Source organism: Strix aluco, chromosome 6 (assembly GCF_031877795.1).
Source record: "Strix aluco isolate bStrAlu1 chromosome 6, bStrAlu1.hap1, whole genome shotgun sequence".
Classification (NCBI taxonomy): Eukaryota; Metazoa; Chordata; class Aves; order Strigiformes; family Strigidae; genus Strix; species Strix aluco.
Window position 1 is genome coordinate 23,594,598 of NC_133936.1, and position 24,272 is coordinate 23,618,869.

General features: G+C 36.2%; 2 protein-coding genes across 3 annotated transcripts in view; one reads left to right on the forward strand and one right to left on the reverse strand.

Annotated features, from left to right (window-relative positions):
- Window positions 1–17,152, forward strand: part of DYNC1I2 (dynein cytoplasmic 1 intermediate chain 2) — a 29,776-nt gene extending 12,624 nt beyond the window's left edge. For both annotated transcript variants that reach the window (XM_074829109.1, XM_074829110.1), the window contains 12 exons: window positions 235–350; window positions 9,066–9,155; window positions 9,399–9,561; window positions 9,654–9,753; window positions 10,273–10,398; window positions 11,314–11,460; window positions 11,789–11,902; window positions 12,275–12,408; window positions 13,426–13,570; window positions 14,418–14,558; window positions 15,559–15,684; window positions 16,376–17,152. In XM_074829109.1, the coding sequence (XP_074685210.1) occupies window positions 235–350; window positions 9,066–9,155; window positions 9,399–9,561; window positions 9,654–9,753; window positions 10,273–10,398; window positions 11,314–11,460; window positions 11,789–11,902; window positions 12,275–12,408; window positions 13,426–13,570; window positions 14,418–14,558; window positions 15,559–15,684; window positions 16,376–16,489 (1,516 nt within the window). In that variant the 3' untranslated portion in view covers window positions 16,490–17,152. The remainder of the gene's footprint in view (window positions 1–234; window positions 351–9,065; window positions 9,156–9,398; window positions 9,562–9,653; window positions 9,754–10,272; window positions 10,399–11,313; window positions 11,461–11,788; window positions 11,903–12,274; window positions 12,409–13,425; window positions 13,571–14,417; window positions 14,559–15,558; window positions 15,685–16,375) is intronic.
- A 2,198-nt stretch (window positions 17,153–19,350) lies between these two features.
- The window catches only part of SLC25A12 (solute carrier family 25 member 12), a 50,668-nt gene continuing 45,746 nt past the window's right edge, over window positions 19,351–24,272 (reverse strand). The window contains exons 15-18 of the mRNA XM_074829108.1: window positions 23,228–23,366; window positions 20,781–20,939; window positions 20,502–20,592; window positions 19,351–19,957 (exon numbers count right to left, since the gene is read on the reverse strand). Coding sequence (XP_074685209.1) covers window positions 19,762–19,957; window positions 20,502–20,592; window positions 20,781–20,939; window positions 23,228–23,366 — 585 coding nt within the window. The 3' untranslated portion in view covers window positions 19,351–19,761. The remainder of the gene's footprint in view (window positions 19,958–20,501; window positions 20,593–20,780; window positions 20,940–23,227; window positions 23,367–24,272) is intronic.

Below are 24,272 nucleotides of genomic sequence, written 5' to 3' on the forward strand. Positions count from 1 at the left end.
TGTTTGCACATCTTTCTTTGTGTCGTAGATATATAAATAGCTGATGATTTCAAATAATAATTATAGTAAAATATTAGTCATAATCATGTGACTCCTTCAGATTTAAGTTCCACTGGATTTAAGTTTGACTAAACAGTGCTATGGCATGATAACTTGGGTATTATTCTAGGCAAAATATGAAGTAATTAATAAAGTTAAATATTTTTTTCTGATTTCTCTATTAATTTTATTTAGACGTGGACCTGTTAAACTTGGAATGGCCAAAATTACGCAAGTTGACTTTCCTCCTCGAGAAATTGTTACATATACAAAGGAGACGCAAACACCTGTTATGACTCAGCCAAAGGAAGGTGAATGGTTAACTTGTTACTACCTAAGTTGTTTTTCTTCTATTATGATAATGACTGACTGAATTAGAACCAGCACTTGTGATCTTAAAACGTAATAAGGTAGAATGAAGGTTTGTCTGTGAGATAATTGATATAAATTCTATTTTTAAATTCACTTAGGTCTTGCTTAAGACTGTTACTGTCATTCTGCATCTTGTTTAACATTACTCTTATTACTAATACATGGTATTTTCTCACTCCTAGTAAATGTTCAGATTAGACACCAAGTTGCTTAATTAGCTGGCAACTGATAAATAAAAGTGGGCTATATCTTGCGTTTATGACACTTAAGAATCCACACACAACTTACTTGAAGGCTTTGTATCCTTATAACAAACTTTGCAGTTAAACGCCCCAACTTTTTAAGAATTTACATTTTTATACCTGGAGCTTATACATTGAGTTTTAAAAGAAGGAACTCATTTCTTTATTAACCCATACAGTTTCTGTTCTTGGCAATTGAGCATATGCTTTCTTTCAGTCATGACTTGTTTGCTTTTCAGAAAATAAATCTTTCTGAAGAAAACATAGTTGGCTAATAAATTTGCTTTTCAATGTTGGAACACTTGAATTTAGCTGCAAATGAAAATACTGATCTTGACCTAGTTTGTGTGTAGTTCCACAACAAAATCTTAGTTGTTTAATATGACTGACTTTGAGTATGTGTCTTCAGTAGCAATTTTAGCACCTAAATCTACATTCATAATTTTGCATTTTCCTGCTCTTCGGTATGTGAACTTTTGGGTGTTTATGCAAGACGATAAAAGCACTTTTTAAAACCTGAAGAGAATACTCAACTGAAATCTTATGCTGGTGTTTCCAGAAACTGTATAATTTACCTGAAAGTGTAATACAGATGATGTAAAGTGCAATACAAGTGATGCAGAGTTGTTGTTGTTGCTCCAGTTTAATCAATATGCTGCTCTTGTCTAGAGTGTGTCTTGAAGTCACTTTGGCAAGTTTAACTAGATGCAAATGACACTGTGAATGAGTTTAAGTGGGAAGGAAAGGGGAGGGCAAAGAAAGGAAGAAATTGCAACAATACTTAGTGTTGAGAAGTTTCTTCCCTTCTTATTTCTGGATATCCAGTATAAGGGATCGTGTGTCTTCAGAACATAAACCAGATCTTTCAAACTTCATTATTCAGTGAGCCAGAGTAACAGAGGATATGCTTTTTCTCTAACTGCATTTCTTTTCCATTCTTCATTTTATCTGTATCCCTGCACAGACAAGTGTTTTGGGTTTTCCTGCTTTCATTTCTCCTATGCTTTTACCTTTCCCTTTCTCTAATCTCTCAAGTTTTTTTCATCCACTCTGTCAGGATCATGGTGTCTGAAGACTTAGTTCATAGTTTCTGTGCTTGAAGAGTTTACTTCTGCTTGCTGTCAGTGGAAATTGCCTGGGATCATACGATCTTAGTTGCACAGTCAGTAGATATGCTGTAGCTGAGGTTTACTGTAGCAGAGCTGGAAAGACGGATCATCGGTATTTCTGCGTTTACCAGAAAGCGCTCTCAAAACAGATGTTGTCTCCTGATCTATTCCACCTTAAAAATAATACTGGTTTTTTGAGGGTCATCATCATTATTTTATGTATGTGTACTTCACAAAAGTAACTTACAGATGCGTTGTCATCATTTTGTGTCAAGGATCTTTTTAAGGTCCTAAGACTGCCTAAATACATTCATAAATAAGCTTTCTGTTCAAAATTTATGCTGACATCTGAAATAGGACATGGGTTTTTTAAAAAAAAATCACACTGCCTCCAAAAAAAGGGAGTCACTAGGTGACAGATCTTGATTATGGGAAGAAAATTTTGAAGTCTTTAAAACAATTGACAAAAGCAATATGCTGAATTTTCAGAGTGCAGTTAGATATATTCCATCTAATTTTAATTTATCTCAGTGCTTCTTATTTATTCACACTACCTTGAGTTTTTGTGGTTTATTTAGTGAGTATACTGTAAATTAAAAATAATCTTACAAAGTACACTTGAAAGTTGAGCTTGCAGCTGAATTACACATACAAGTAATCTTCAGTAGTTCCCTTGTACAGCAACAAGTTGCATCTCAGCTAGGTTACATCCAGTGTTCACACTCTCTTATGAAATGAAGTGGACTGGACTTTTCATATCTTCAGATTTTAAAATGCTGTTAGAGCTGTGCTTTTGAACAAAGGAAAATAGAAGCAGTTTTATTAGATATGCTGTGCAGTCATTCTGCAGGTTTAGGTCCACTTGTGCTGTAGGTTGAATTGTGCTAACACCGATTTTGAGGAAAAAAGAAAGAAAGAAAAAAAACCCCAAACATAAAAAAACCCAGCCGTCTTTGTTCTGCTTGTGTGTGCCACAATTGTTATGCAGTTATATTGTAACCTGAATTGGGAAACAATCGAGTTTACAACTAATCTATCTGGTGGGTCAGATAGGAAGTAGGGAAAAACTAGTTTTAAACCAAAACAGTTCCTAATTGTCATGAAAATATTTATGGCAACACAAACAAAATGACAGTTACATGGGGAAGATTTGTGTCCTCAACTTCAAGTTGGCCTTTGGAGATGCCCATTTTGTATTCAGTGTAAGAAACAGTTAAATATAAATAATGAGTATCTTTTACCTGAACAATTCTGGTTTTAAAATGTGAAGGTCACTTGTCTTAGAAGTTGATAGAAAAGACTGCATTCAGTAGTTGAGAAATCCAAAACAGGAAAATTCCATAGTTAGAAAAGGGAGGTAGATTAAGTTTATGTGTTCATGCTTCTGTATAGTGCAGACATGTTGCACTTTCCTAGATGATATTCAGATATGAAGTAACTCCCCCCCCCACTATCTTGTAGATGTGAGGCTTCTTGGCTGCAACTGTTCTAAGCCAGTGATCCTCTCCCTTTGTAATGAAAGAATGACCAGTTTGCATGCAGCCCTAGATGCTAGAGCTAGAATGTGACCTCAGTGGTAGTGGCACTATAGCCTCTTTGTGCTAAGAAAAGTATCACTGCTGGAATTACGACTTTTCCACATTTCTTCACCCCCACTCCTTTGAAGTGTTGTATCCAAAATAGTGGATAGCCTCGTCTTTCTCTTATACAGTGCCCAGCTCTTAATTTTGAAATGTGCCGGCTTCCTTAAGATGTGGAGACATTGAGTGTGCTAACAGTTCTCACAACTTCCCTTATTTTATTGCAGTACTAATATGTTGTTTATTTATGACCTCAAAGTATTTCAGAAACTGCCTGTCTTAGGAGGCTTGATTCTTTTTATAATCTTATAAAACAGTAAAATCATGATATCTTCTAGAAATCAGTTTCACTCTGATAAGAGATTGGCTCAGCACTCTAAAGATGATTCATTCACTGTTTTCTGAGCAGTATGGAATATTAAATTTCCCCATTAACTGAAATTAATAAGCATGTTTGTATAGGAAGATGCCCACATCCAGAGTAGACTTAGAAGGTAAATCTGCAATACTTGTTTTATGGGCTTTTCATATGATGGATGTAGCCCACAGCTGCTCTTTCCTCAAGGTCCCATATATACAAGTGACTAAGGATGTAGAAAAAGAGAAACACAGTAAGAAATGGTGTTGGGGGTGGCAGTCTTGCTGCTTTCCAACTTCTTGCTTTGATGAAAATACTGACACATATCTGTCTTCAGTACTTCCCACACACAAACACTTTTTTTTTTTCCAGAATTTTCAATAGCCTTAGTCTTTTAACTCTACTGTTTCTGTAGCAGTTGTATTTATTATGTAAAAGAAATTAAATGAAATCACAAAATGGTTCATTGTTCTGAGGAACAGAGCAGAAAAAATGTGCCCATTTTTTTCCTTGTTCTCTTGGCACCTCCTGTTCCTGTGTTTTGGGGGTTTGTCATTCTGTGATACAGTAATGGTCTTTTTTGTTTAGAGACGAAATAAATTTATTTTGGCTTGATAAGTGTTGTGCCATACTCAGTGTTGTTCTCCCTTAATTCATAAATAATAAGCCTAAATGTCTATGTCTCTATGCCATTACTAGACTTCAGTAACTTTTGTCACCATCATAACGTGAACATCCTGTGTTTAGGCTGCTCCATTCCCCAGCATCCTTGTTCTGCCATCCCCTTTTCTACTATCTAAATCCATTTCTCACTTCCCATGATGCTGTGTATAACACTGGTGCCTGATTCCCCCATTGTCCAATTTTGGTGGACATGTTTTTTAGCTAGTGTGGTCAACTGGTTATTAGGGCTGTTATTTAGCCTCTATTTGGCATGCTTTTTCAGGCAGCAGATTTTCAGATCTACTCTCTGAAAATACATTTGAAACTGTGTTCTCTTCATACACTCATTTCCTTCTAGCAGGTAGCAGAAGCAGTTTCAACAACAGAGATGCAATTCAGATGTGAACTCTGGTATATGTCTTAATGTTCTGCAGGCTCCATGTTGGCCACCACGCAGAGTACTGTAATCATTGGTGCTACATTTTTTTCTTATCTGTACTTCTTGCTACACTGCTCTCTGTTATACTGTTTGATCTCTTCCTTTGTGATTTGCTAACATACTGTTCAAATTTGCACGGAAAGAAATTAGTCACCAATACACCAATAAAGATGTGTTATGAGTCCTTGAAGTAGTTAATCCAAAGAAAGAGGCATATAGGGGAATATGATTCTGCTTAGCTGTCACAGTTAAAGCTTTTCCTGGGCTAATGGGATACTTGTTATTTACTGCTGCTGTACAACATAGTGCATGTGCAATCACAATTAACTGTAGACAGTATTATTGCATTAGCTCCACTCTTTGAGGAATTATTGTGTGGTAAAGTCGCCAAGACGCAGACTGCTTAAGTCAGAATTAGACAAAAATGCTTAATATTTTCAGAGTAATAACAATTTGGTGTATGGGATTGGCTTCCTGGATGCTGTTACTGTGAATGTAGCATTTTTACATTTTAATATCTTAGAAAGAAATAATAGACCCTTATATATTCATGTATTATCCTGTACATGCCTTAAATGCACAGTGAAATATAGATGGGAAAACTTGATATGAAGACATTCAGCTTAACAAAAGCCACCCATTTCACAGATGATTTAACTCTGATTAACCTACTCTGCAGCAACAGATTACTCAGACAACTGGAACTTCACTCTACAGTGTTATTGCTAGGTGCAGCCTAATTTACAGCACTGCTTTTCTTTCTGTCTTGCCAAAATACATCACAATTTTGATGTTAACTCAAAGTAAAAATTCAGTGGTTCATTAAACCTGTTTTTAGCATTCATTGACAATTTGTGGCTATTAAAGTAGTTGCTATTTTTATGCAATCTTTACTGCTCAGTTTGTAACCTTAGATTCCCTGTTTGCCTGTCAGAAATAACATGGAGTTAAAACCTTAGCATATTATAATGAATATTCATGAATGTTGATGTCACATAGAGTCCACTTTCCTGTCTTAACGGCCCTACGACTTTTCTAAGTCTTAGCAGCCTTTTTTAAAATGTGAAATTGTATTTGGTATATTGACAGTTGAAGTGGCATAAAATGCCAGTAGGTGCAGTCAATAATGAATAAGGAGGATGAATTTAGGCAGTGCCTTTAGGGTTTCCAAATTGATGTAGCTGGCTTGAAATAAATGCAGTACACTACTGTATCATGGTTCTTGACTTACTAGATGTGGAACTTTTTCAGAAATAGTATGTCCAGTCTTTCAGTGTTTGCTGGGTAGTATCTTATTGTTATGCCAATTCCTTGAAAATACCAGCACCTGGCCTGTTATTAAATAAATTCAAGATAAAGGAGAGACAGGAAAAGTAATTAAAAAAAAAAAAATCTTATCTCTGGTTGTCTAACAGCTTCATGTTGCCCTTTTTGATTGTAAACTTCTACAAGAAAGTGTCCTAGTTTTGGATAAGAAAGCATCCTAGTTTTGGATAATGAAGTCAAGAACTTGCGTATGTGGGCTTTTTTTGTTTTGCGTTGGGTTTTTTTTCCTCCAGATCCCATAATGAGAAAGTTTGCACATGACTTTTCTTTAGAGAGGTTTTAGATTTACGTAGTTACAGATAAATCACAGTGAGATGACATGTTCAATTTCAAGTCTGATACTTTGAGAATATTAAAATAAGTGCTGTATCCTGCATTTAAATGCACTAATATCAGCTGGCTGTATGCAGTGAAAGTACTATGGAGGAATTTAGATCTCTGTATAATATATGCCATTTATGTTTCAAACATTAAAAGGCAAGAGCAATCAACTATATGATCTTTTGAATAAAATATGTAGATTAGAAGGTCACTTAGCACTAAGGGGTTGACCATCTGCATTTGACAAGAATTTGACTCCTGTCACTGAAAATGGTACTTAGAATCAGTGTAGTATGACTAATGGGGGGTTGGGCTGCAATTTCTAATTTGGGACTTTCAAAGCTAGAATAATGTATCCAGGGTGACCCAAAACCAAATTTTTAAATTTGAAGGCATCATTTAAATCCGCAAGATTGATTGGCAGGATGAACAAGAAGGGGATTTTTATCCAAGTGGCTGTAATGTGAATATGTCGTCCTGTATTTGTTGTTCTCAAAATCATGTGTGTTAACTCGTATTGCATTTTTTAATTAATAAGTGTTCACACCTATAGTGATTTGACATTAAGAATTCCATCCCTTAGAATTGCTACAAGTTATACAGTTTTCAGATTACTGGTCTGCTGTACATGTGAATCCATCTAAAAAGGAGCAGTGTCTTTCTGTTTCTCTGCGTGATTATTTTGCCCAAAAAAGCTTTCATTTTTTTTAAGTAGCACAAAAGCTGTAATTGGCATGCTTTGTAAGGAAGTGTCAATGTGCAAGAGAGTGGAGATCACCAAGAATTCTTTTACGCGTTCTTTCCCCTTTGCACCACCGCCTCCTCAGCAGGGTCACTGAGATCACTAGCTTTTCTTGAAATGGCCATTTTCACTGGCAGGTGCATTATACCCTGTATTTTCAGATTGTTTTTCCATTCTGAATGTTTGGCAGGTTGATTGCTCTGGCTGCATTGACGGAGAAAGGGCTGACAAATGCGGTTGGGCTGGCTGAAAAGACAGTGATTACTGTTTTCCTTTGTGGCTGATTGAGGCCCTTGAAAGGAAAGATTTTAACCTTCACCATTTGGTTCAAAAGTATGAGCATATATTGAAATCATTCATGCCATTTATCCTAGTTCTGTAAACTTGTCAGAACGTAAAAATCGCTCAATTTCAAGTAATGTAGGATTGGCATACGTCATTATCATTTTGATTAAGTTGGAGTTTGTATTATTGTGTGCATTATACAGTGTCATTTAAAGCTTTCTTTCCTGCAGGTACAGTTATATTTTTATTGCCTATACTATGGAGTTAGAAAGATTTTCAGACCTCTTTAAACCTATCACTATGTGTGTGGTTTGGCAGCTGGTATGGCCTACAAGCTGTATTTTGTTTGCAGGGTAAAGGCTTGTCTGTAGACCTCCTGGAGTGCTGGTAATTGCACAGGCTTGCCATTGGGGAAAGACATGATTGGAAGCAGTCAGGCAGAAAAATGTTGTGCCATCCCATTGCCACCTCATAGCAGAGAGACAATCCTAGCAGTACCATCTGGTTGTTGCTATCTAGTCAGCTGGCCTAGCTGCTGGGACCATGGCTTGGCAGCTGGTTCCCATCCCTTGACCACACTTACTTTTTTTTTTGTGTGTGTGTGCATGCATGTGGACTTTTTTTTTACTTTTTTTTTTTGTTAGGTAACTTGGAACATGGGTCAGGGAGATGGCTGCAACAAACAAGCCTAGTCCCTGTTGAATACTGTCTCATTACTTGTGATGAGGCATGCAGCAGACTCCTGCTGCCATTCCCTTATAAACAGATGACATAGCTGTTTAACCAATAAAAATAGTCTTTTCAGAAGCTTATCCTAGAAGGTGGATGAAGAAAAACCAGAAAATGCATATTCCACAACACTAAGTAATTTAAAGTTATTTTCTGGTTTACAGTATTCAAGAATAAAATGTAGAAATGCAGAAAGTGTTGTAAACCTTGTCAGTATTCCTGAACATTAACATTTTATGTTATTCATTGCAATTAGGGAAAACACATTTTGCCGTAAAGTTCTCATTGCCAAACATGATACAGATAATGAGACTTGCATTTAGAATGACAGAAAAAATGTAATCTCCCTGCTATTATCTTTAGCAAAATTTGCCTCTCAGAATAGCAACCTGAAAGCTAATGTAAGCCATCTTCATGCCATGCAAAGACCCATTAGACTCTGATGGTTTCAGATCACAAGTAAGCAGCTGCTCAGTAGACTATTTTAGACATTTGATTTTTCTTTATTCTGCAGCATTAATGTGTCAGCATGTTACACAGAACATGCATCCACCACATGGTTTTGTGTGGAATCATAAATGCTTGTAAGAGAGATTTCCACTTTGCATTCTTCTCAATTTCTTATGTGTCTTATTTCAGTTTATACAACCACATCATTTAGTGCAACTAAAATCCAGGTGTAGACAGTGTTCCAATGATCTTTTGGTTTGAGATAATGTTATCCTGGGGACTGCATTTTACAAATATAACCATTTTAAACTAAATGATACCATTTTACATCATCTCGTTTGAGATTCATATGGAATGTTACTGTTCTTCTTTAAAAACATTGATAGTCTCACCATAATGTTTCTCCATAGATGAAGAAGATGAAGATGATGTGGTTGCACCAAAACCGTTAGTTGAACCTGAGGAAGAAAAAACACTAAAAAAAGCGGAGGAGGAAGAAGGTACAGTTCACCTCATTCTGAATGTGCTGTAAAGAAAGGCATCAATAAATTTTAAATTTCTTTAAGTTGAAATTAATTTGATTTACATTTCAGCTAGCAAAATATAAAATTCAAAAATGTTTTTAAAACCTATGGATGTTAGGAAACCAATTTTCCAACATCACGATAAATACTGTTTTTCTTTCTTGGAAAGAATTGGTGAAAGTATGCAGTCCAGAGACTGTATGTATACTTCTTTTCCAGCTGCCCCTCATGAACTTACAGAAGAGGAAAAACAACAAATTTTGCATTCTGAAGAATTTTTAAGTTTCTTTGACCATTCCACAAGGATTGTCGAAAGAGCCCTTTCTGAGCAAATCAACATTTTCTTTGACTACAGTGGAAGAGACTTAGAAGACAAAGAAGGGTAACATGAATGTTGAATACTTCACTGTGAATGTGCAATATTTGTAATCGAAAAAGTGATCTAAGATTAATATCTGCTAATTGCCTTTATAGAGAGATTCAAGCAGGAGCAAAACTGTCCTTAAACAGGCAGTTTTTTGATGAACGTTGGTCAAAGCATCGTGTTGTCAGTTGTTTGGACTGGTCATCTCAGGTAAAAAATAATGCTTATGTTAAGCAGTTATCTTTGTAAATTCTTCTAGTTCTATGCATCTGATCCTTTTGTAAGTTCACTTGATGCAAGCTGTATTTCTAAATGTGTTACTTACACGCTCCGTAGTTTGCAAAAACTAAACAAAGCTGTTAATCTTCTGTGAAAAGTAGCCAAAGGTTTGTATTATGAAGAAGGTCTTTGGCATACTTGTTCCTGGTTTATGGACTACTTTGTAGAGGTAACTGTTAGCTTCACTTAAAAGCACTGTTTTTTACATTTAAAAGCAAGTTATGAAAAACAGAGCAAGACTCTAATGTGTTAATACTGTTTTATGAGCTAAATTTGAAACAATTACAGTTTTGACAATTTCTCATTTATATATAACGTAAGGTGGCTTTTGGTATTTGGTGTGGGGTTTTTTTAACCCTATTTTGTTGAAAAAACCCAAAGATTCTAGGATTGTCTGGACCATTAGCTAGTCATCTTGCTTACTTTGAGTCTTTTTCACTTACTGTACAGTACCCAGAACTACTTGTAGCCTCTTACAACAACAATGAGGATGCACCTCATGAGCCTGATGGGGTGGCCCTTGTATGGAATATGAAGTACAAGAAAACTACTCCAGAGTATGTCTTTCACTGTCAGGTATGATTCTGTCTCGGGAGCCTAAAGATTTTACGTTGATGAACTTAGACAAGTACCTTCCTTATGCTTGTCAACATAATGATTTCATTGGGCTGGCATTCACTTTAACCGCATGTATTTGCAAACAGATGTGGATAGCTAGAGATTTCAGTTTAGAAACATTCTGTTTTGGAATTTCTGACAGCATTCAGAATTCAGTCTTGTTTGAAAACTCATTTTCTTATTTTAATTTATTTAAAACCTTGTGTAATGGTTGAACCACAAAGAAGGTTTGTATGTAAGAGGATTGAGTGGGATCATATACTACTAGAGCTTAGTTTACTGAAAAATGAAGATGGCCTGAGGAGACGGAGCAAGGATGAAAACTAGAAACATGTGTCAAGAAAAAGGCAGATGGAGGTTTTCTGGTAGTTTTCTGAAAGATAAAAACATGCAAATCTCTTCCATTATGCCAAGACTGGGATAGCCACTTTATTTTCAAAATGCCATAATTCTGAAAAATTACGTAGTTGGGTCAAAATTTAATCTCACATTGTCAGATTACTGTCAAAGCCCAGATCACAAACGTAACTTTATTGTACCAAAACAGATTTGTATATTCTCTAAGAAAATTATCCGAGAATGTGGCAAAACATTATTAAAATCTTGTGCATTACTGGGCCTTTTTTTGCTAACAAACTATGATAGGAGGAGTACAAATGTATACATATGAAAGAAAAGAACTTTAATTTTATTAATACAAATTAAAAGACTTGGGGGTTCACAAAGGGTTTGTGAATCCTTAAGTAATTGGACAATGATCTAGGCAAAGAACTTACTCTGACATTTGGTCCTCTTTTCTTTAGTTTTAGACGTACCATCGTTGAATGATGGTTTCTTGTGTATTTTGTTGTTTGTTTGTCTTTTTCCTTTCAGTCAGCAGTGATGTCAGCTACATTTGCAAAATTTCATCCCAATCTGGTGGTTGGTGGCACGTACTCAGGCCAAATAGTGCTATGGGATAATCGCAGCAATAAGAGAACCCCAGTGCAGAGAACTCCCCTTTCAGCTGCTGCTCACACGGTAGGGGGTGAAATATCTTCAAGGACTGTTCCCTGTTGAGATGTATTTAACCTCTAGGAAGCTCTGTCCAGTGCACTTGATTGATAGTGCTTAAATGTTTATGTCCATATTTTGCCAATGCTATCACTGAGGAACCCGACTTTTCATAAAAATCAGTGTCAGAAAAACAACTATCAGTTTTGTAGGGGAGTATTCTTTGTACTGTACTGTGATCAATCTTTTAAGCTTTGTTAAATGGTTAAGTTGTATATTTTGCTGTGTATTAATTATACCAGATTTGGTTGTTACTTGGAAATTCCTTTTCCTGATAGTATTTTACATTTTTTAGCACCCAGTGTATTGTGTAAATGTTGTTGGGACCCAGAATGCTCATAATTTGATTAGTATCTCAACTGATGGGAAAATATGCTCTTGGAGTCTGGACATGCTTTCCCAACCACAGGTAAGATAACTTTGAATATATATAGTATCTATTCCAGATTAATATCTTGTAAAAACTTAGTGAATCTAAAAAGCATTAATAAACATTTTCCCAACACACAGAATTATACTTAAGGTAGCTTTGAAAAAATTTTTAATAAAATATTACCCCACCTGTGGAATCAAATATAGTCTGTGGATACTTTTGTATATTTTTGTTGCACTTGTGTTAGTGGCAAACACAATTTTAACAATAAATAATTTTCTTATTCCTGCCCAATTCTGTACAAGTAAAATAAAATTTAAAAAACCTCCTATTGAGAAATCTAAATGACTTTGTAGATATTAATGTTTCAATTTTTTTTAAAGTAAGTTGCTGACATTTTCACTACAGGATAGCATGGAGCTGGTTCACAAACAGTCCAAGGCTGTGGCTGTTACCTGCATGTCCTTCCCTATTGGAGATGTCAACAACTTTGTTGTTGGCAGTGAAGAAGGCTCAGTGTACACTGCATGCCGTCATGGCAGGTGAATACAAACTTTAATTATTCAAAGGAAATAAAAATAGTGAAAGGATGAGTCCCTGCATGCTTTACACTCCTAAAATTTATAGTGCATATTTACTCCTTTGTCCTGAAGGAGTTCAAAATAGCTGTATATGAATTCCACTGCACACTTTTTCCTGGGTAACAGCTTCATTAAAACCAGAGAAGTTGGAATATTGAATTGGTACTGTGTTGCCTTCAGTGACTAGGAGTTGTTTGTGTTGATGAGGGCAGCACAGGTCACTGCTGGTTTATTCATTTGAATTGTAGCAGAACATTCCAAACTTCGTATCGGTTCTGTAGATAATTGTACAGTAACATCACGCACAAATCTTAAATTGGCTAGCTTTTCTCCTGCTGTTCAATCTATTTTGAAATTGTCTGACTGTATCTTATCAATTGCTTTCTTAAATATAATTGAGTGTCCAGGTTTCATCTCAAATACACATCACCCTTGCTGCACAGCTTTTTAGTTCCAAAATAGCCAAAATTGTATCACTTTTGTGTAACATCCTTCCCATCTGTTCCCCCCCTTCTTTTTCATCGCTTCTGATAGGAGGCTATTAGGGATATATTGTTACTGTTTTATGTCTGAGCCCTGTGTCCATAAGGTACATGGAACTTCTCTTAAGTCAGTGGTAGTTTTAATGCTTATTCCCGAGGACTGGATTTTGTTCTTCGAATGAATGGAAGTTTTAGCTATTGCCTAGAGAATGATGTAGTTAAATATGTGGACTTGTACCTGCTGAATGAGTCTCTTCTCCCTGTGGTATATTTTGGCACTTAAGGTTAGCAGAAAATAGATGTTGAAGTTAAGGTCTGTATTCGAGCCTGATCTTCTGTGATCTTGTGGTGAACGAAGCCTTTTGCAGTGGGGTAACCTCCATACAAAGCAGCAAAATCTTCTCTTGGCTATATTTAAATTGCATTTCAGTGCTATCTCTGTCTGCAGATGAATGGTTTCCAGATAAATTAACCTTGGTTATATATTCTAAAACAGCAAAGCTGGAATCAGTGAGATGTTTGAAGGACACCAGGGACCAATCACAGGTATCAACTGCCATGCAGCAGTTGGACCTGTAGACTTCTCACATCTTTTTGTCACCTCTTCTTTTGACTGGACAGTAAAGCTTTGGACAACTAAGGTAACTTAAATAGATAGTTCAGTGGTTTTCTTCGTAGTCCTTGACACAAGGTGGTGCTATAATGTAAGCTACTTAAGAAACTTCAGTAAACTGAGGTCAAATCCTGTGAAGCGCTCTAGGTTCCCAGCAGCAGTCCTGCAAAGAGGAGACGGCTGATGAGCAAAACTGTAGTTAACAACAAAAAGCTTTGCTTTCAGATTATACATCCTTTGTATACTTCTGATCCATTCTGTTCATCCTTTTGCCCTCTGTTATCCACATCAATTACGATGTAATCAAATGTAAATCATGTTGTAAAATCAGTTACTTCATATTACACATAAGGCAAATGTTTTGCTACAATTTTGTGGAGGACTAAAGGACAGCACCAAAACTGATGTCAGTTAAAACTCCATGAGGATCACAATTGAAATACCTATCATTCCCATTGCCAGAATTACCCTTCTCTGTTACTTTGATAACCTGAGGAATGCAAAGCAGAGAAAGCAGAGTTAGAATCTCCCAGTAACAGTCTGAATTGCTGTCACTGATTTATCAATGGCTTGATTTACAATATTCTTAATGCATTAAATTTACAATCTCTTACAATATTGGCTTGCTACTGATTTGTTTTATAGTAGCAGCCAGTAAAAAGGCTGCATGCTTTGGAAAGCATCCCTTTAATAACAGCATTAATTTTTTGCTGCTTTTTGCATAGACCTTTTTTTTTAAAGTAAGTCAAAATATGAATCATGTTTTAGTTACTGCTGATGATGCTGTTGAAGTTCTGCATTTTGATTTACCTGTTAGCTTTACAATTTTGAAGTGCAGAGTTTGGCTATCACATTGTTATGTTTGCTTTTTTCAGAATAACAAACCTCTCTACTCCTTTGAAGACAACTCAGATTATGTTTATGATGTGATGTGGTCTCCAACTCACCCTGCTTTGTTTGCCTGTGTGGATGGGATGGGCAGGCTTGACCTGTGGAATCTCAACAATGATACTGAGGTGAGGCAGTCAGGTTGACAGTCAAATGTAGCTGGAAAAGTGTTTGTACACTTTGGAAAAAAATGTCAGGAGTTTACCATAGCATTTTGGTTTCAGTTTTTGTTGTTATTCTTAAATATTCTGTAGTTCCAGTAGTTTCTGTGTAATAGATACCATTCTTTAATTACAGGGTTGTAACTCAAATGACTCCTCATAATGAATAACAGCAGTAATTGAATTGCTTTTACCTGTAACAAGAGTGCAGAACATCTGTCGGCGTAACACTGATCCATGTTGTGAAAGTGATTACAGACCTCCCCCAGTATGGCCTTGGCAGCCTATAGCTTAACAGTGGGAACAAACCTGTTACCCACACACCACTGTTGTTCCTATTGCCATTGTAATACTGCAGTGAAATTGTAATTTGTTTCTAAACTTAGAGAATTGAATGTTTTCTGGTGTGAATTATAAACATAATTATAGTATAAATCTTTTCCAAGACTAGAACTTGTTGGAGGTAGGTAACAGGAAAAACCTGACAGATACTCAGTACTTAAATTTCACCTTCTCATAACTGCATATAGAAGAAAGCAGTTCTGTAGGAGCATATCCTAGCCTATGGCTTTAAATTGGAATTACCTGGTTTTAGCCTTTGGACAGGATTCAACCTGCCAAAGCAGCTGATTTCATCCCAGCCCTCTGTCATAATCTTTCTTGAGAACCCAGCGCTCCTCCTTGCTGTCTGACTGAATGCATGCCTATGCCTCCTGTCTCATGACAGGAATGCAGATGTGCTTTTTGATAGAGGGTGTTTGTACTTTGCCCGAGGGACAGATGATGTGGTGTTCTGGTCATGTGACAGCTTAAGGCCACTGAGAGTCTTTGAGATCTACGTACTCTTCATCAGCTGAAATGTTGGACACTTCTGATTCAACACTGAGGGACTAGGTGTGTTCTGTAATCTATATATAGCTTGTGGAATCCTCATGAATTTTTAGCAATGTGTTTTAAATGGATACAGGTGCCAACTGCAAGCATTACTGTGGAGGGCAATCCTGCTCTGAACCGTGTGAGATGGACACATTCTGGGAGAGAGATTGCTGTAGGTGATTCAGAGGGACAAATAGTTATATATGACGTGGGAGAGGTATGTATACCATGTATTTTGTGAAGTACATTACAAAACACTTAAGTTTCTTTTGACAACTTTTTTCCCTTGTGATTAGAGGAATAAGATTGAATTTTTATTTCAAATTCATGTTTCCTTTTTGTGTCTATTTCAGGTATTCTAGCATAACTTTTTAGCTTGCTATCTGGCAGCCAGTCAAAAAGTAAAAACATTAACATAAGGCTGGTGAAATAAGATGAAAGAATCAATGGTTTTGTTTGTAGAGATTTTATCATCTTTAACTGTGGCACATGTGAATTCTGACCATAGCTTGAGAGGTACTGAACAAACAGTTTTGCAGTGAAGCAGTCTTGACTTTGTTCCTACAGGGAAGCTGTTGCTATTGCAAGTATGTGTACTGCAGTAGTACGTAACCAATTGATTGGATAAGGATATGGCATTAGTATTCCCCTTTGGAGGTAGTCTGTCAGGTGGAGACATATCATCTGAACTTGTAATTGTATTATTACATACTCAGATACAGGATTCTCAAATTCTGCTTCTTTTACTAGTTAGAGCTTTTGCTGTTCAGACTCTTTTAAAAGTTACACTAAATAAAGGTAAGCTTTTCTATCGGAACCTCTCCTGAACATTATTTAAACACTCTGCTGTTCAGAATGAGCTGGTTTTATTTATCAGTAGGTTTAAATAACATTCTCTTTGTCAACAGCAAATTGCCGTTCCTCGCAGCGATGAGTGGACTCGATTTGGTCGAACACTAGCAGAAATAAATGCTAACAGAGCTGACGCAGAAGAGGAAGCTGCAACCCGCATACCGGCATAGATCTTTAAAAATAGGCAGCAGTGGTAGACTCGTGAATGATTTGATGCAAATCTTAAAAGTGTTAGCATGCGTCAGTTCAAATAATAGCTTAAGGAAGGAATATATGGATTCAACTATGGACTTTGAAAATGTATTAAGATCACTGAAAATCAGATCTTGCGTTGTCACTTTTTATATACAAATTACAAGCACATTCTTGGATTTGTGTAACTTTTTAATACAGTTAACTTTGACTTTGCGAGAAACTTCTTTTGCTGAAACACTAACCTGGTGTAAATTTGCTCTTGGGCTTCTGAAATCTCCACTTTGTAACAGTATCTATTTCTGAAAAGTAAAAGTTCTGTTTCTAAACTAAACTTTCTATATTATACAGACAAACCTTCATTAGGTAGTAGATCTCTGAAGCATTCTTTTAATTTGAACTCTTCAAATTACCCATGGATATGCATGCATATGTTCCAAGTAAGTTCAATTGTTTATATATAGATAAGCCTCAGGCTCTGGTAGTGGGTAATATATGTGAATAAAAATCTGTCTGTAGTTACGAACTTATTTGATAATTGGACCTGAATTAATGAAATACATATTTAATACCAAGTTCTTTTGTTTGAATTAGTGCATTAAAAGGTGAGACTGATTCATAAATAAAGTATTATATGAGCATTTGTCAGCTGCCCTGACCCCTAATCTGTGTCCTTTCAGTAGTTTGAGAGTAGAAAGTTCCTGGGACCTGCTGCTTTCATTTTACTACACACATCACAGAATTGTTTTCTATCCCCAACCTCCACTTCCTACCATGGCAATCAGCCAAAAGTAAAAAAGGCTACTGTTGTCAAATTTTTCTTTTCGAAATCATAAGGAAGTAGATTTTGACTTAATTTCTGTAGCATGATGATTTGCATTCTATTAACTACAGACTTGCTGCTAATTTTCTATATTAAGTTAAAGAAAGATGTTCTCATTGCTTTTTAACATAGTTATTGAAACAAAACCTCTCAGTGGCTTGAAACAAAATGCTTGGAATTTCTGTTAAAAGTTAAATTTTTTGAGTACATCTTTCTTAGGACATTATCAAGTTTCCCATCAAGACTGGATTGGGGGTGGTGGGTGGGTGTGGTGTTGTTTGGGGTTTTTTCTGTTTCTCCTTGTCTCAGTTCTGTTACGAGCAGCTCAGAGACACAGGCAGCAGTAACAGCAGTTCTGTCTTCAGGTGGTTCTCTTTCAGTGAGTTTGAAAGTGAAATGTATTTAGGTTTCCATTGGTGTTGGCTTGTCAGAAGTCCCCCCCCTCTTTCCAATGCAAAGTCACGCTGTTCAGTTTGACATTTTTCTTGTATGTTTTCTTCAACCTTACAACAGCAGCTATCTGTTGAGTAATGTGTGAACTCTATAAAGAACAGGTACGTCATGTGATGATTTTTACCCTTCAGGCACAAGAATTCTTAACGAGCAGAATGTTATTTTGTCTACTGAATTGTTCTTTTTTTTTTTTTTTAACTGAGATTGTTACCTCATTTAATAATACATTTCTTTCAGACTTATATTTCAGAAACCCAGTAGATAATGCTTTCTTTAAATGGATTGTGACATAAATTTATAGATCATATGGCATTAGTTTTATGTAATTTCAACCTTTTAATAGTTTTCAACAAAACTATTCTGTATTCATTCCTGCTTGTGTTCTTCCCTCACAGAATAGTTGAGTACAGGTTAAAAATGCTGTAACAGTAATGTTACATCATGTAACCTGATGCTACATACTGTAAATGAACCTCCTGGGAGCCACACTGTCCAGTTTTGGAGCTGTAAGAAATACAAATGCTATCTTGCACTGTAAGTCTCCTAAGGCCTTGATCAAGTCAGTCAACAAGCTGTGGCTAAGATTAAATGCCAGTGGGTACCTACCATTTTTGTATCTATTTAGAAAAGCACAGAATGAAATACATAGATATGGGAGAAAGTTCCTGGGAAGCCTGTCTCTGGAAAACTGCACAGAACAGGTAATTCTTTAAACAGAAAAAAAACCCTAATAGGCAGGAAGCCTTCTAATGGGGAGATAGATATATATATATATATATATAGAGAGAGAGAGAGATATATATATATGTTGCAGAACAGTGATCAAACTCCCAGGCTCAATATGGTGTAACCTCTAGCTCACTAAGTATTATTCATCACCAAAAGATTTTGCATCTTCCTTAGAGGTTAGAACTGAAGGCTGGCTTGTCTGTGTTTGTAGTGTTCAGTTTTTAAGCAGCCATTTCTTCATAAGCTAAAACTTTTCATACTAGCCTGCTGTCACCTGAGCAAGAAAATAACAGAACTTCAAATCAGTTTATAGTGCTGGGATACACTGTACTCCAGGATGTTTAACTCTGGGGGGGGGGAAAAAAAAAACAAACTAAACATTGGAGGTTGTCATACTTCAGTAAGCAAGGCTGGAAACCCACCCCTCTCTCCTCTGGCTGTATGGGTAGTATAAGTACTTTTCCTCTAGGATTGTAGAAATCTGGACTCCCCTATTTTCTCTGACATTTTTGCATTTTAAAAATTATACCAGATAAACTTTCATCAGACATTAAGCCAGAAATAGTTCAAGCTTTTCCTCCCTCTTCTCCTTTTACTTAGCGTTCCACTCAATTAGAAGTATAAACAATGATTTTGCATTTTAATGCACATTGCATTTTAATACCTTTGCTGTAACTAGCAGTGAAATGCATCCCTTCAGAGGCTCTCCCCTACTGTACAATCATTAATGGGTATATCCAATATTAAAATTTTAATCTGTGATCTGTAATCTGTGGAGGAAAAAAAAAAATCACACTGGACAACACTTATAAAAACACAAAAAAGTGAACTGACTTAAATCTTTTTAAATATTTTATTGTCACGATTGTTACCAAAACGCCTTCAAAACATTCTGTACATTTCCAACTATTTTGAGCTGCACTACCCGTTATATAAATGTCTGATGCCGTGATGTCTCTGTACAGAGATGTACAATATGTACAGTAACACTGAACGCAAGCTGTGCAAGGCAAAGTCTAGGCTACAGATTCATGCCACTGGTTAAAACAAGGCATAGAACCACAGCTTCAATCAGTTCCTTGTGTGCAAATAAACAAATAAATGCAGGTATATATTAATATTAGAAAGGAGTAATTAGATTTGCAAGCTCAGTTCAGCTAGAACAACATGCAGCTGACTTGGAAAAATACAGTACTACTCTCGTGAACTTTTTCCACTGCATCACTTTGTTAGGCTGAAACATTTTCAGGATTCAGCTGCTACTTTTGGTTGAGCTGAGGTGACGCCAGGAGATCGAAATTTTGGAAGATACAAACCAAATTTATTTTCTATACCAGCAAACGTAGCTGTAGCAAGTCTGTATCCACCTATGTGCTCAGGGTTAACAGGAGGAAGATCTGAAATTTGAGTTTTTGGGGTAGGTTCTGATCCAGAAGGTTTGCTGTTTGAAGAAAGAAAAAGAAGAAAAACCTTTCCTTTATTTGAAGTGTTTTCTTAAGCCTGAATAACTTTACAAAATCCAGATTAAATACTTAAGGCTTTGTCTGAGTATGGAATACTGTTAAAGCTGACCTTAATTAATTCACTTCTGTGGTCAAGTAAAGTTGAGTTCAGATCACTACTTAATGGGAAATCAAGGCCAAAAGTGAAGTTACATTTTTACTGATAGCTTTGTAAATTCTTTTTAACTTCCAGTGACACAGGAAAAATGGACAAAGTCTCTTGCTACAATGGAAATACAAATTTTATGTAGTGTATTAAAATAAATATGAAATGGCTCTTTATGTCCTCATCTGTTTAGAAGTAGCATGCAACTTTCAATTATATAAGGATGGGGGGTGATTTTTTTTTTTTGCATACTGCAATTTTAAGTACAGGTGCTCAAAATCACCAAGTTTAACTGGTCCCATGCATGAAAAAAAGTAAGATTTTTTTTTAACTTGGTAGGTTTTTTGTGCAAGCTAAAAAGCAAATATTTGACTTACAGGCCTCCGAAATCGACATAAAGCCATCTTTGCAGAAGTTCATAAGTGACCAAAGTAACACCAAACTGGGGTGAAGATCTGAACACACGAGCTGTTAAATATTACAAATCTTAGTGTCAAACAAAGAAAAATTTCTCATGAGAGAAGCTAAACATTTTTAACACAATATGTTTTTCAAAATCAGACCTTGTAAATACTGCTCTAATTTGAGCCCTTAACAAAGCATGTACTAACTTACAGATTTGGGGTCAGCTTTATTATTCAGAGCGCATTTCTCACCTGCAGCTCCCTTCCAAAAAGCCGAAGGGCCTTCTTCCCTTAGAATCTTTCCAAAGCAGTCAATAACTCCACTGTATGTTGTCTGACCAGCGCGAGCTGCCACTTGCAGTCTTGTCTTGATGACATCAGCAGGGGTTACCAAAGAAGCAGCAGGCACACCTTTTAGAAGAAAACGACATTTAATTTGCACAAAGAATCTTGTAAAAGATGAAACACTTCTAACTGAAAAATACAACTGCAAACTTTAATATTTTTTGCAAGGATTAGACATTACTAAAAATGCAAGTTCTTACACTTGATGCTAATACAAACTCTTGTGATTGGTATAGTCATTTTGAGTTTCTTCTAAATTTAAAGGCTATAACTGATAGTAAAGAAAATAATAAACTATCAACAGCAATACTCTCAACATCTTCTAGTAGTCTGTCAGTAGTTTCAAAAAGTTAAAAGAGGCATCTCTAAATTCACGCAAATGCTATATATGTAATAAGAGATATCCATGACAAAAATTAGTTGTGCAGCCTTACTGTATTTGCTAATACTCTTCAACATATTTTCCAAGTTACATAGATGATTTGATTTGGGAACTGGAATCCTACACAGCCATTTGTTAAAGGTGTTAGTAAGAAAACTACTACTTAAAACACCTATTCTACAGAAAGAGGTCTGTGCTGCTGTTTGGACTGTTGTGTAGGAGAATAGATGCTGCTTACTTCAACAGGCAAGCCATAAAAAGACTGAGGACAATGAAGGTGTTTTACAAGTCTGCTTAGTGCCAACAGCGTGATATTAGCCAACAGTGATGGAAGAACAAATCTCCACTTCCAAGGCACCACTCTCAGCTTTCTAGTCAAAGGAAAGGAGAAAGTTTTCAGAAATGTACTCCACAGTATATAACTGTGTCATCTGAGATATTTCTGAATACTTCTGAATACTGTAAAAATGTCATCCTCTTAAAAAGAGGAACCATCTTCTGACTTAGAATTTTGATGTTTATTTTGACTTCCATTAAACATTTACAATTGGTTAATACTGAATTAAAAATTTAACAAGTCACTAATTTGCATAGGTGATCATAAACTAAAGTGTCACTGATCAATTCAGGAGGTTTTAAAGAAAAACAGAAGCAATGTAGTTAAGCCTACAAGCATACACTAATAGCAACCATATGCAGATTTTCCTTTACAGGCAGATATGTTCAGACTGTATTCTTCCCTGCTGCACATGCGTAAGAGGAATGGATAGAGCAATCGCACATTTGAAATCTGTAATTCAGAAAGGCAGATTCTTGTACGTGCCTCCAAGATTTACACACATTTTTAATAGGGTTCATCATTTAGTATGAGTGACCCAGAAACACTAATCAAACGAAGAGAAGCTGTGAAGTTTGCAATCTAAAGTAAAAACAGTGAGTCTTTATATGAGATACAAGTTAAATAATGATATTTACATGTGCTTCTATGAGTACAGTAAGCTAACTAATTTTCCATTTATGGCAGCTCTGCATTACTTGAGAATAAACAGGGCTACAAATCCGTTACTAGTTTCCTAGCTGGTCTCTCCCTTCCCTCTGGCACAAGGAACATACCAACTGGCAAAGAGCAGGTGCAGCCAAGCCCTGTATCAAGTCCGATATGGGAAACTGCTCTTCACACACAGATGGCTCATGACTGATGTATAGTGATTCCTTACGACCGTAACAAGTAATGAAAGGTCTCTTCAGCCCACTGATGTTTCTAAACTGCACAGATTCCAACACCGAACTGTTCACAATTGAGGGGCTTTTCGTGGTTTTCATCCTAGTGATCTAATCCTTGGCAGTGCAAAATCTGGCCATCTGTATCCACATTTTTCAATATCCACCACTACAGTTCCTCCATCTAGTATTTTTATACCTCTTACTGTTTAGCCAGAACAACTTTTTATCACAGCTGCATATTCCCGTTATAGTAAACATTTTTGAGAAGCCTTAAAATATTTTATATTTCAGGGTATGGTACTTTAACTTCAGCTTCTTTACTAACTAATGCCCTATTTTTAGCAATTACATTTGAACAAAGTTTCTTCTCAGTTATTCAGGAATCCAAAACTAGGTAAGTTATTTTCTTCTTGGCTCTTATGATCTCTCATTTTACGTTCATCAAAGATTCAAATTAGCCTTCAACTCTGAGAGCACAGTAACAAGTAAAACCCCATTGAGACAGACAGATCAAATTTGACTACAAGTTGCTGAGCTGCATTACGCTGTTTATCCACATTATGCAAATGTAATTAGCTCTCATCAAAATTACATCGCCTCCCACTAAGGATAACAGTGATCAAATTTAGATTAAATCAGATACAATGGTACAGTACCCTTCCTTTATATGGGGCTACTGAATGAATATTAAATATTACTCACTAGAAGAAAAAAAGAATTACTTCTAGAAAACATTCTGTGAAATTACCTGCAATGGCTCCAGCTATAAGGAGATTAAGCCCTCCCACATGGCCATTTTCATCAGCAAGCATCAGTTTACTATGAGCATAAACAGGAAAGTAGATTGCAGAAAAGGGAATGTCTCTGAGGAAACATGCTTTGGCACCCTGTCACACAGAAAAGAGACATAATACAAATAAATTTTGTAAATAAGGTTAAAATTGACATCCAGCAAGCAGCCTGAGCCCAGGAAGTACCAACTCTTTTGACCTACCAGCAAATAACACAGAAAAGAAAATGTCTCATGAAACAGAAGATGTAGGGTTGAACTTGAAAAAAGAATAAAGAACATCTAAAGTAAGTTTCTAGAATGAGGAAGATTCAGGGTTCATGTCTAATTTTAGTAAGCAATACGTGACATCAATCCTGACATCAGCACCCAGGCTAAATACCTCTTTATGTCTTGCTGACAACAACCCACAATCACGGAAGCAGCAAGGTAAGTCCTTGCATGCCACTGTTTCCACCAAACACAAAAGCACTACTAAAGAATCAGTGAGGACTGTTGAAAAACACCAGTCCTTGTCTAAACACCCAACTGGTATGCTCCAAGCCAGCAGCCTCCACACATTGGACCCACCTGAGGCCAGTCACCCAGCAGGTATATTAACAAACAGCACACATTACAAACCCTACATGACTTAAGCAGAAGACCTGATAAGCTCGTTCCTTCAATTATTTTCACACAGATACTTCATGCTCTAAAATGAGTTCTTACAGCTATTCACAAATGATAACGCAATTCTAAAAAACAGAAGAATTTTTAGTAAGCTCAATTGTTTAATTACTGCAAACAGAAACAGTAATTTTGTCCCATGTACCAAACACCTGTCATTTTTAGAAAATATAAGGGTCATGAATCTCATCTACTGATTTCAAACAAAAGCTTCAGCTCTAAAAGTATATTTCCACATTTTTATAGTATTATTGCAGGTCTATGGACAAATCACATAAAACAGTGTTTTCTAAGTGCACAGCTACTATAACTGCTGAATTTACGTATTACCCCTTGC